This window comes from Octodon degus, unplaced genomic scaffold, assembly GCF_000260255.1.
Source record: "Octodon degus isolate 3935 unplaced genomic scaffold, OctDeg1.0 scaffold00119, whole genome shotgun sequence".
NCBI classification, from domain to species: Eukaryota; Metazoa; Chordata; class Mammalia; order Rodentia; family Octodontidae; genus Octodon; species Octodon degus.
In genome coordinates, this window is record NW_004524695.1 from 7,303,556 (window position 1) to 7,317,332 (window position 13,777).

The following is a 13,777-nucleotide window of genomic DNA, read 5'->3' on the forward strand; positions in this document are numbered from 1 at the left end:
CCACACACACACACACAATAAATAAATGTAATAAATAAAAATAAATGAATATTTAAAAAATAAAAAAAAATAAAAAAAAATAAAATAAAATATCTATTTCTAAAACTTATAATTAAAAAAAAATCAGCAAAATACATGCAAGATCTCATTACCTGTAATTTTATACCCATACGCAGCTAGCTGTCCGGCCATATATTCTCCATCTGAATTATTATGTGAACAACCCCAAGTTCGTATCCAAATTTTCTGTATGCCTGGAATAGTGCTGTTGGGTAATCAATACAAAAAGTAAGTCTCATTAAATGATTTTTTTAAAGCAAAGGCCAGTAGTTAATTGTAAAGCACATTGCCAAAAAACAAACTACAATTAATTCATAACCATTCATTAAATGCACCAACTTAATGCAAAGCCTGCTATTACATCAAAAGCCTAACATGAAGATAAAATAATTTCAAGAATCTCTATGTTGAAAAATATCATTTTTTCTGAATTGTATTTTTAAGCCCTACTACTGACCACACTACTACTAATTCAACTTCTAGAAAAGATTCATGCCACCAGGCATGGTGGTGTACACCTGTAATCTTATCTTCAGGAGGATGAGGCAGGGGGTCTTCAAAATAAAAAGGGCTAGGGGTGTAGCTCAGTGGTAGAGCACCTGCCTAACATGTGTTAAGCCTAGGTTCCACCGCTAGTACCTCAAAAAGCATGTAAAGGAAGATGTATAATAATACCAACAGCACAGAAAATTGTTCTAGCAGTAATAGCAAACAGAGAAAAAAATATATCTTTCTGCTCATAGAATCCTAATAGTAGTTGCAATCTTTATCTAGTTTAAAATGTATAGATATAAACAATTCCAAAATTAACAACTGTGACCCCACAGCATTATTAAAAGTATTCCATTTATAAAAACAGAGTTACAAAAAATGAAGTATCTTTAAGAAGAAAAAGATTCTCAAGTTAGATTGCCCCAATAATTTATAGGTTAAGAAAAACTATCTTAAGGGCATGTTTAAGACAAGCTTAATAAACGCCAATCATAGAATATTTGGTTTTGGTGGGTTTTCTGTGGTACAAGGGTTTGAGCCCAGAGGCTCCCCTATACTAAGCAAGTGCTCTACCCTGAATTAAATACCTTCTAGTGACTGAAATATAAGAAAAATTTAAATTCATAGATATCAAAAGCTTAATATTCCAAACAAAATAATTAAGCATATTAAAACTTTTAATAATTTATTAGATAAAAAAATTATAGGTTTATTAAAACTGTACAACCACATAATCCTTTCTGGCAATGTTATGTTTCACTGGTTGTAGACATTTAGAGGAAAATGACTGAATCATGAGAACATAATGCTGAATGAAATAAATCAGATACAGTTAAATACTACATGGCTTTCATATAAGAAGCCAAAAGTATAAAGAGCAAAGTAAAAGACAGATGATAGGAAACAGGAAGGCAGACTTTATGCAGATGTGGAGGGGATGTGGGGGTGAAGCAGGAGGGAAAGGGGAGGGACAAAGGATTAAGAAGTGACATGTACATGTACCAAGTTCCACAATAAATGTATTCATTATGTAGTGGAAACATGCACTAAAATAAATAAAAAATTTAACACAAAAAATAATTTGATAGGCTAGTATCCTAACATAATAGTGTAAATAGGACAGTAATTTTTTTTTTTTTTTTTGAGATAAGGTCTTGCTGGATAGCCTACACTGACCTCAAACTCAAGGCATTCCTCCTGCCTCAGCCTCCCAAGTACTAAGATTATAGGTGTGTGCCATTACACCCCAAAAACAGGACAGTTAACTTACATGTCCAATGTCTTTCCTTGGTCCCTAAATATTCATAAATTTCCTGAGAATGATCAAATGTCACACCAGACACAATGGCACACAACAACTACTTGGGAGACTTATGTAGAAAGATAACAAGTTCAAGTCCAGCCTGGGCAACCTCATGAGACCCTATGTCAAAATTTTAAAAAATTTAAAAAGCTGGAGGTGTAGTTTAGCAGGTTTAATCCCCAGAACCACCAACACCAAGATAAAAAAATCAAATATTCAAAACACCACTGTCTCATAAGAATCACATACTGTAGTTCTAATTTGGAAGTAATGCAGAACGGATACAGCAGAGATTCCTATTTGTCCTAGGCCCTGCTTTCAAACAATATCCAGTTGGACATCTACTTTAACCAATTACTACTTTGCCAAACTTAAAATTATTCAAATAAAATCTATGCTGCAAATCAAAAGGTCAAAGATTCTAAAAGAGACATTGTGCATACCACACTAAATAGTGCCAACTTCTCTCATGGGATGAAAACTGAGTAATTTCAAGGAAAAAAGGCTTACCTATCACTTGGTGGACTGCTTTCCTCTTGCAAATACGTTTGGGTATTTCTTCTTCGCACCTTTGGAACAACATGCTTTCTTACAAAATGTCTATCCTATGGTTTTGAATCTTCCTGTGATACAATATCTTCTATGTCATCCAGTAGCATATCACAGGATGCAGAAGGCATCTTCTCTATCATTAAACAAATTAGAAATAACATAAGCTTCTGACAATGTCTTAACATAGCGTCATCACCTATGAAAAAAATTCTCAAGCCAAAATCTAACCAAGGCTTTAAAATCTAATTTCTATTTTACACAAAATGGAGATAAACATACACATCTACACAACTCCTACTGATGGGAGGACATTCCAACTTTCAACTGAACTATTTCCTCAACAAATCAATAACCATGGAGAAAAAAGTAAACAGGACTTTTTTAAGATTAAAAGTAAACTTAAAATGTCTAACCAGTCTCCACCATCTACAAGGGACACTGGTGCTGAAGACACTCACTACCAGTGCTTTGACCAAGCCTCATATGCCTCTGACCAAACCCCTGGGATTTCATACTACTGGACCCTTCCTCGTCATCTCCTTGGGGTGGAAGCTCACTATACACTTGCTATGACTGAACCAAGGAAGACAGAAAATGCAGATCAGATTGCTACAGAAATCCTGATTCCATTAGAGACTCTGAGGCGACAAAGAAGGCTGGTGGTATCCTTCAAAGCACAGTGACTTTGGAATGTAAAAAATTTATTTGGCCGGAGTTCCACAACAGTTTATCATTGACCTGTGTTCCTGAACTATGAAAGATGACTAAATGGGTTAAAGAATATTTTCTCTTGATGAATAATCAACAAATTTTTTAAAGTCCTAACTACTAATGCAATTCATGTTCTTGATTAGACCTTGCTTTATCCAACCCTCTATAACACAACTGGGGAATAACCAGGGTAAAATGAGGATATGAATTAGATATTAGCTACCATGAAGACCTTATAAATCATTACATATAAAATACTGTCCTTGGGGCCGGGGAGATGACTCAGTGGAATAAGCTCTTCCCTGGCAAGCACAAGGGCCTGAATTCAATTCCCTGGTTCTGCCAAAAAAAAAAATAATAATAAAAATAAAATAAAATACTATCCTTATGTTCAAAATTTTTATTTTTAAAAATGCATATTGAAATTTACAAGTGAAGTATGATAATATCTATAATTTAAAACTCAGGGGGGGCCAGGGATATGGTTCAGTGGAATAAGCGCTTCCCTGGCAAGTGCAAGGGCCTAAGTTCAATCCCCGGTTCCGCAAAAAATAAATAAATAAATAAAACTAGGGGGAAAAAAGATTAAGACATGAAAACATTTACAACTCTTAACTAGAAAATAGGTAACTAATGTTCATTAACCTATTACATTTTCCTGAATGTTTAAAATTTTTATAATTTTTTTGAGACAGGGTCTCACTATATAGTTGAGTGGACCTTGAATTTAGCATGTAACCCAGGCTGGCCTTAAATTTGTAGCAATCCTCTGGCTTTAGCCATCTAAATGCTAAGATTAAAGGTATACACTACTACATTCAGCCAAAACTTTTAGTCAAAAAAAGAAAATAAGGGGCCGGCCAAATAGCTCAGCAGATTAAAGTTCATGCAAGCAGGCACAGGGGCCAGGGGTTCAATCCCCGGGCCTGTTGTGCTGGCCCTGCCCCTGGGTCATGGTGAGACAGTGATTGAGGCTGGGTGTGGTGGCGCTGGCCTGTAATCCCAGCACTTGGGAAGCTGTAAACAGGAGAATCACTATGAGTCCAATCTAGTAGTGAGATCCTGAACACCCTGTAGACCCTTCCCTAAAATACAGGAAAAAAAAAAGAAAGAAAATAAGGACACAATTGCAGGAAATTAGATATACTTTTCCCTATCCCTCCCAGAAAGAACACTATACATTGTGGGAAGGAATAGGGAAGCTTTGGACATCAGCAATACAACAAGACAACTTGAAAGACGGGAGAAAAGGCAGCAGGCAGGCTAGGAACTTCAGGGCCTGTCGTCATAAGTTCCTTGGTTTTCTTTTACTTCCTATATCCAGAACAAGGAGCAAAAAAAGCCAGTAATCTAGAAAATGCCAAGATACCAACAACACCATCACCCCCTTTCTTTCGGTGAACTAAGAAAAGGGCAGTCTAGCAAGATCTAAAAAAAAAAAAACTTAGTAACAGTTCCAACCAAATACACACAGGCCAGCCATAAGGCCCAACAGAGAGTGGGCAGTCTTGACTTACACCCTATAATACAGTGTCCCAACATACCCCTTTGGAGTGAAGTCAGAGAACTGGGGAGTCTCAGCATTCAAACCAACTGACCAACCAGTAAGGAAGCCCCACAATATCAATCGAGAACAAACTAACATGGAGGTTTAGAATAATCACTATCAAATTTCTAGCAAAATATTTTTGCAAACATGAAAGAGAAATGTATATGAAAAAGGGAATTAATATATGTAAAGTAAGTTTGAAAAGAAAATTAGAAGGAATTGGTCTACCCAATTTTACCTCATTGGATAGCTAGACTAATCAAGAGCTGAGAGAGAATAGAAACACAGGTCAACAGAACAGAAAACCCAGAAACAGATCCACATAAATAAGTCCTACTCATTTTTCACAACACCGCAAAAGCAATTCAATTGAAAAAAGGAGCTTTTCCAAAAATTAACACTGGAGCAATTAGATATTGCTAGGAAAAAGACACAACAGTTGCCTGAGATCATACCGTTTGCAAAAATTAACTCAAAATGATAGGTCAGGACTCGAAGTTTCTCAGGCACCTTGCCCCAAACATTCCCTCCATTAGTTTCCTAGGTAACCTACAACAACCCCAATCCCAACTCTGCCCCACTTTGTACTCTGGTCTCAGCTCACTTCCCTTTGACCCATGTTGGTCTCAGCTCACTCCCTTCTGACATAAACAAGATTAAACCACAAGGGAGATAAATGATGTCCACCTGTGATCTGGCTGTTCCAGCCCACATTCAACCTCCCTGAAAGAGCCTATAAAGTCTCCTGCCCCCCTTTGTCTGCTAGACAGCCAGCCTGCTTGATGTCCCCAAAAAAACTACTTGCATCAGAATGCCTGGTGTGTGGTCAACTGCATGGGTTCATACCTAACATTTGTTGCTGAAACCTGGGACCGATGCCAAGGCTTCTGCCAGTCCCTCACGACCAGGGCCCTGACCTGGTCTGCCGCCAGCCCTTCTCAATGGACCTCGAGCCTCAGACCTCCCTTGCTGACCTACACACCTAAAACTGTGAGTATTCCCTAATCACTCATTAAACCCATCTTAAAATTCAAACCTCTTCCATTGTTCAACTTGTTAGAAAAACAAAACAAAGAGGGCCATTTCTCCCTAGGGACTTGCTGGCTACAGTTGACTCCTTTCAATTTAGCAGCGATGAATGTCTCCAAGGCCCCCTTCCCAACTTTAGCCAAGACAAGAGCACTTTCTGTACTTTAATTTTCTCTTTTGCTTCCCTACACATCTTGAAGATAAATGTCGTTCTAGATGACTTGCCTCTGCCTCCAGCCCTCTCCCCTGTGAATCCTTCAACTCGTACCTGGCATAGCTAGCTTCTATTTATTTTCTTTCTTTTTTCCTGTATTTTAGGGAAAGGGTCTACAGGGTGTTCAGGATCTCACTAATAGATTGGACTCATAGTGATCCGCCTGTTTACAGCCTCCCAAGAGCTGGGATTACAGATGCATGCCACCACACCCAGTCTTAATCACTGTCTCAGCATGCCCCAGGGGCAAGGCCAGCACAGCAGGCTGGGGAATGAACCCCTGGCCCCCTGCGCCTGCTTGCAGGTGCTTTAATCCACTCAGTTATTGGGCCAGCACTCTAAATAGCTTCTAAATTCCTTCAGGGTTCCTTACAGGAATTCTCCAACACTGACGTCCTGTTCTGCTCTTTCCTTTTCTATTTCATCCAGATTTTTCCCTAAGGACGACTATCTCTACTCTGAACAGCTGGTCTCCCAGCTCTACTCCTCTCAGCCAGCCCTGGCCCTACTCTACAAAGTCCTGTCAACGCATCTGCTCTGAAGGCTTTGGTTCTACATCCCTTTTTGGGACTCTCACAATAAGATCTCTCACTACCACCACCCCCTTCTCACTATTATGGGCAATTCAATACTCTCTCACAACTATTCTTCTGTCCTAGACTGTCTTACACCTGTCCTTAGAGGCCCCTTAGACTTCTCTGACCTCAAAGTCAAATGCCTAATTTTTCATTGTCAAACAGCCTGGCCACAATACAAGTTGGACAATGAGACTATCTGGGCCCCCCAAGAACTCTTTTAATTATGATACCTTCATTAATTTAGAGAAATTTTGCTGCCGCAATGGGAAATAGTCCAAAGTCCCCTACCTTGCTTTCTTCTCCCTCTGCCTGTCTTACAGCCCCCAACAGATCCTCTCAGCCAAAGCCCCTACTGAGCCACTGCCCACCTTGTGACTGGATGGGCAGCATGTGAGGCTCCTGGGGGCCAAACCCCCCAGTCCTGAGCCCCCTGTCTATCTACCAGGCTTCTTTCCTCTGGAACCTGTCTATTTGCTGATCCCAGCCTATATTCAACACCAGTCCAGGTGAGCTGAGTCCCACCGAAATTTCTAGTCCCAGATTGAGGGGAAGCTGTCTCCATGGTGCTTGGCAGAGGGTTACTATCCTTGTGTCCTGCTAAGAATGAGTGTTTCCCCCTCCCAGTTCCAAAACTGCAGGCCCACGTCTAGATTTTTCTCTGTCCTGAGGCAAAATAAACTGTGTTCACATTCTCTGAGGCAACACAGCCACACCTGTCCTTAAGGATACCCCCCAAGTCTTAAAGCCCAACTCAGCTCAAATTCCATCACAATATTCCATCACAATATCACCACTGCTTCATCTTCTGACCTCTAGCTTTCAGGAGCTAAAGTGATACCTCACTATCTCTTTGCTCCTTCTCCCCCCACCTTTCCTCACCATCCTCTTCCAGTTACAAAAAACAACTAATAACACATTTCCCCCCAACAGCGAGTGCCCCTCCCTCTGCTATGGCATGGAGGGCAGGATAACAGCCCACCTATCCTTCCCTTTCCAATTGAGCCTGCTGTTTACCCTCACTCTCCCTGCCCCTCAGCCACTTCAGCAGACATTCTCCTGTTAGATCCACAACAAAGAGACAGACCCTAGGTCACAGCTTCCGGCCCTCCCTTTACAACCTTCTAGCCAGCCTGCAACTCCAGGTCATGTGAGTTGTCAGAGCTCCTCTTTTGTGATGTGCCTAATCCTCATACTCTGCTCAGTTTGCTTGCTCCTACTCAAACGTGGTAACTATAAATAGGAGGTTTTTACATTTTTCAAATTGTTTTTATAAGAGATCTCTGCTAACTGACCCACAAAATTTCTGGGTAGTCTCTCATAATTACAAACTTAAATAGGTCATCATAATTTAATCTGGCCAGAAATATATTTGAGTGCACTCTTATTTTGTAAGGGTATTCACGCATATCATGTATATATATATATATATGTTTATGTCGTTCTGTTGACAGCTGTTTCTCTTTTTGTTTGAGCTCTAAAGACTTTCTCCTGAGTTACCAGCTGGTCTAAATAATATCAAAATTACAGGTGTGCGGCTATCTCAGTCAGTAGAGCATGAGACTCTTAAATAATATCAAAATAAACTTACAATTAAACAAAAATCATTAAAATGGGGAGAGACTGTTGGACAGGACTCTTGATTGGCAGATAGAGGGTGGCCAACCTTTATCAGTGGAGAGCCCCCAATAATCTCCTTAGAGGACACCCCTAATAATTTGGTAAAAGCAAAAAATTAAAATAAGGTTTTCTCGGGTCCAGGGAGATGGCTCAGTAGAATAAGTGCTTGCCTGGCAAGCGCAAGGACCTGAGTTCAATCCCCAGTTCTGCAAAACATAAAAAATTAAATAAAATAAGGTTTTCTCATAAAAGTTGCTACATTAGGGGCCGGCCAAATAGCTCAGTGGATTAAAGCACCTGCAAGCAGGCACAAGGGCTGGGTGTTCGATCTCTGGGCCTGCCATGCCGGCCCTGGCCCTGCCCCCAGGGCACACTGAGAAGGCAACTGAAACTGGGCATGGTGGTGCACACCTCTAATCCCAGCTCTTGGGAGGCTGTACACAAGCAAATCACTATGAGTCCGATGTAGTAGTGAGACCGTGAATACCCTGTAGACCCTTCCCTAAAATAAAAAAGTTACCACATTAAATATATTCATACCTTTCTCTTATGCTCCAGATATTTATAAGAGGTTCATGTCAAGCCAACATGAGGTCATCAGTTAAATGATAATGTTCTCATCATCTGTCATGACTGTTAAGCAACACTACTACATATGATTACTGATGTCAAATGTTCTTTGTACAAGTTTAACTACTATCTATTAATAACAGGAATTTAACGGTTGATAAGAAATAACAGGTCTCTGGTCACACCTAATATTTCAGGGTGTTTGATAATCAAGTATATTGCTCTCCTCAAAAACAACTGTCATTAGTTCCTATTTTATATCCCAATCTGTTCATGAAATTCACACCAAGCTAAAAAGACAAATCTCGGCCCTCAAACCTCACAAGGAAACTTAGTTAACCTGACTTTCCATGTCGACCACATACTCTGAGACACTTTCAGTCCCACTCGTGCCACACATGCTTTTCCCACATTGATGTGCCTCAGAGATTCCATGGCCTTTCCCTCCATTTCCCAATACCCAGTAGCCCCTAATAATAGAGACCAAAATTAACTGTACACAAGTGCGAACTTTTTGGCTGTAACACTTGGGACTCCCACCAAAGTAAGACCTTAGCAAGGCAATGCTGAACCTAAACAATGCTGCCACCTGAGCTCTTCCTGCAAGTGTGGCAAAGAAGGACATTGGGAATGAGCTTGCCCCAACTTGCAGACTTGGCTCCATCTATAATCTCAAAGGTCACTGAAAATGTGGCTGACCTGTCTGCCAGAGAGCAGGTAAGTCTTCCAATTCCCTGCCCTCACAGGAAAACTTGTTACAGCCAGATTCATCAATACTTGACCTGCTTGATCTTGCCACAGATGAGAAACAACAGAGCTTGGGGTCCATGGCCCACATTGAGGTATCTTTATCAGAGTCCCAAGTCTCACTGGACATCTCAGATTAAAAAAAAAAAAAAAACCTCTTTCTTGCTGATATGGACACCACATATAGTGTGCTTCCTGAGTTCTAAAGTTTCTATATTACAGCTCTTGGGAGGCTGTAAACAGGAAGATCACTACGAGTCCGATCTAGCAGTGAGACCCTGAACTGTAGGAGCTTCCCTAAAATACAAAAAATAAAAATAAAATAAAAAATAAAGTTTCTATATTAGATCTACAGTCTCCATAGTGGGTGTTGATGGCCAACCTACATGACGCCTTCCGGCAGGCCCATTCCCTGCTCACTCCAGATGCTGTTCTTTACTCATAATTTCCTTACAAAGCCACCCTACTCCATACCTCTCATGGGGAAAGATCTCATTCAAAAGCTCCATGTCTCTCTCACCTGGCTTCCCACAGTGCTTGTCCTATAAACCTAACCTTAATGTACAGCCAGCTCCTCCTTCCCCCTTCCCTCAGTCCCACTCGTGTCACACATGCTATTCCCACATTTATGTGCTTCAGAGATTCCATGTGTGGGAAGCCATTAACTGGTATCCATTTTATAATAGTGTCAGCCCTTTTCTTAAGTTTCTATTCCCCTGCTGAGTTAAGTTTATGGTCCTTCTCACCTTGCCCATTCCCCATGAATCACGTGCTATGCCCCAGGGGTTGCACCTTCCCCCGTTGCCTAGATACCTGCTGACACCCCCCCCAGAGCCGAGACTTCCTGTCATAGGCCGGTTGCCTAGTTACTCGTGCCTTTTACCCGCCGATGTCATTTCCCTATGCTTCCACTATATATACCCAGCATCTCCCCTAAATAAACGAGACTTGATCAGAATCCTGTCTTGTCTCCATTTCTCGCGTCTCCTGCCCTTTGTCGCCTCTTCAATTCCCCGCTCCTCCCCCAGGTGACCTTAGTTGACTGACCCACTGGTTCGGGACACCATGGCCTTTCCCTCCATTTCCCAATACCCAGTAACCCCCAAATATCAGTGAGGACTCAAGCTCATCATTCACCATCTCCTTATTCCTCCCCTTCAACACGGTCATGATAAAATGACACATGCAAATCAGACTCCCTTCTTGCTTCTACCCTGACCACCAACCTCACCAAGTGTTACCTACACATGTCCATTCCAAGGCCTGCTCTCACAGTCATCCCAGCCATACCCAACAACACACACCCCTATCCTCTTCCCAAAAAACCTTTAGCCATTGATTTCTCCCTTTTACAACTCCACTCTTCCCACAATCTCACATGTTCAACACACCTCCAGACAAGCAACACAAAATAGACACACAGCTGTTTCTGTGTGACACTTTGCTACATAAAACACTGTCTTCCTTTGGCTCGCTCCCCTTCTAGGGCCCCTTGCAGGGCTTGCTATTATGCTCATGCTAGCCTCCTGCTTCGTTTCTCTCATCCACAATACTGTCACCAGATTAACAACCCAAAATTTTAACCAAATACTTCTCTCAGATTACTCCTACCAAGTCTTGCTCCAATGACACCCCTTCAATGAAGACAACTCCTCACCCTGATCTCCAGACTCTTGGCCCCACGATGCCCCCGCTCAGCAGGAAGTAGCCAGGTGATTTCTTCCCTCTTTTTCTATCAAACAGAATCTAGGATGATAGGTCAGGACTCAAAGTTTCTCAAGCACCTTGCCCAAACAATCCCTCCCTTAGTTTCCTAGGTAACCTACAACAACCCCAATCCCAACCCTGCTCCACTTTGTACTCTGATCTCAGCTCACTCCTTCTGACATAAGCAAGATTAAACCACAAGGAAGGAAATGATGTCCACCAGCATCATTAGTACCTGTTCCAGCCCACAATCACCTTCCCTGAAAGATCCTATAGTCTCCTGCTCCCCCCACTTTGTCCAGTGCTGTCTTGGTGCACTAGACAGCCAGCCTGTACGATGCCCCCAATAAATCTACTCACATCAGAATGCCTGGTCTGGTCAATTGCATGGGTTCGTACCTAACACAAAATAAATCATAGGCTTAACTGTAAAAGTAGGGGGAGAAAATCTTCTGGACCTAGGGGTAGTAAAGAACTCTTATACATGATAACTAAAGCTCAGTCCTTAAAAAGAAAAATTGCTAAGTCAGATGTCATCAAAATATGGCCCTGTAGGAGGATGAGAAGTCAAGTTACAATGTGGAAGAATATTTACAAACCACATCGCCAACAAAGGACTAGTTTCTAGAACTCAAAACATACCAGGAAAAAATAATTAGAAATGGGCAAAAACATAAAAGAAATTTCACCCAAGATGATATACACAGGAAATAGCCACATGAAAAAAGATTCAAAATTATCCACCAAAGACATAGAAGCCAAAACCACAAAGAGATAACATGACACACCTGCATCTCTATATTAGAATGGCTAGAAGGAAAAACAGTGAAAAGAGCACACACTGGCAAGGACACAAAGAAATAGATCACTCGTATACTCCTGGTAGAAATGTACAATGGTACAGTCACTCTGGAAAAGGGCTTGACATTTTATTAAAGAGCTAATCATGCAACTAGCTGTTCCCCGGACGTCTCATCTAAGAATAAAGATTAATATCCACTTTAAAGCCTATATATAGATAGCAAATTTCTTTATAACAGCCAAAAACTGATGCCCTACAATGAGGGAGTGATTAAAGTTTAGTACATACTCCACTGAACACTACTGAACAATACAAAGGAAGGTACTAATGACACCTGCAACAACCTGTACGCGGCTCAAGAAAAATCATACTGAGTGGATTGTCAACTCCAAAAGACTACATTCTATGTGGCTTCATTTATATAGCACACTTGAAAGGATAAATTATAGAAATGGAGAACAGACCAGTGGCTGCTAGGGATTTAAAAAGGGAAGGATGACTGTAAAGGGCAATATGAGAAGTCTTTGTAGAATGGAAACATTCAGTACCATGGATATCAATGTCTGTGTCCTGCCGGTCATACTGTATATGGTTTTACCAGATGAAACCACTGAGGGACGTGTTTAAAGTATACAAGGATCTCAGCATAATTTTTACAACTGCAAATCAACTATGACTATGCTAAAATGTTAAGAAAAAAAAAAAACACACACACACACAAGAACTGGAGTAGCTCAGTAGTCCAGCACATGCCTGGCAGGTACCAGGTCCTGAGTTCCATACTCAGCACCACAAAAAGAAAGCAAAACAGAAGGGGAAAAAAAGCATTATCTAGAGAAAAAAGAAAATGTATTTGAGATCTGAGTACACTGACTGATAATTCTATTACCATATCCAGACACAAACCAAGTGCTTTTCAAAATTTTCAGTGAGCCTCAAATCTTCCTGCTAGGGCCAGGGAGATGGCTCAGTAGAATAAGCGCTTGGCTGGGCAAGTGCAAGGACATGAGTTCAATCCCCGGTACCGCAAAAAAAAAAAAAAAAAAAAAAAAAAAAAAAAAAAAAAAATCTTCCTGCGAAACTCTCCCCTTCATTTGCTGGACTCAGATCTTGCTATTCTTATCATTCAGTGAACAGAGTGGTGCCACACTGGCTTATTTTTGTGCTTCTTACTCTACAATATACTATTTTCTTTAAAGACAGAGTCTCACTGTGTAATTCAGGCTCACCTTGAGTTCACTACGTAGCCCAGGCTGGCCTCAAATTCACAGTGATCCTCCTGCCCCAGCCTCCTGAGTGCTGGGTTTAAAGGTATATGCCACCAACACCCAGCTTGTAATATATTCTTTCCAACTGTAACAATTATGCACTGTGAACCAGTGCATAACCTGTGTCAAATTTCAGCTAACTTTACATTGTGAGTGATAACAAAAGAAATAGTCCAAATATCAATTAAGAATGGTTGGAGACAACCGGGGCCGCGGGATCCTGAATAGACCAGAGCGCAGGCCCGGCAGTGAGTGAGACGACCTGGGGCCCCGGGATCCTGAATAGAACAAAGCACAGGCCCGGCGAGTAAGTGAGAGGACCGAGGGCAGAGGGATCCTGAATAGACCCAGAGCGCAGGCCCAGCGACTGAGACGACCAGGGGCCTGATGGGATCCTGAATAGCCCCTGAGCGCAGGCCCAGAGAGTGAGTGAGAAGACCCGGCCCGCGGATCATCATTTGACCCAGGCTGCAGGCCCAGCACGGAACCCTTCAGCAGAACTCCCTGCAAAGAGGCTAGAGGCAAGACCCACCCAGCTGATTCAGGAGCAGAACATCTTGCCAGAGAGACACAAAGGG

General features: G+C 41.5%; 1 protein-coding gene across 1 annotated transcript in view; it reads right to left on the reverse strand.

Moving 5' to 3' along the window:
• Cdkal1 (CDK5 regulatory subunit associated protein 1 like 1) overlaps positions 1 to 13,777 on the reverse strand; it is a 732,899-nt gene that overhangs the window by 711,566 nt on the left and 7,556 nt on the right. The window contains exons 2-3 of the mRNA XM_004640150.2: positions 2,366 to 2,540; positions 153 to 265 (exon numbers count right to left, since the gene is read on the reverse strand). Coding sequence (XP_004640207.2) covers positions 153 to 192 — 40 coding nt within the window. The 5' untranslated portion in view covers positions 193 to 265; positions 2,366 to 2,540. The remainder of the gene's footprint in view (positions 1 to 152; positions 266 to 2,365; positions 2,541 to 13,777) is intronic.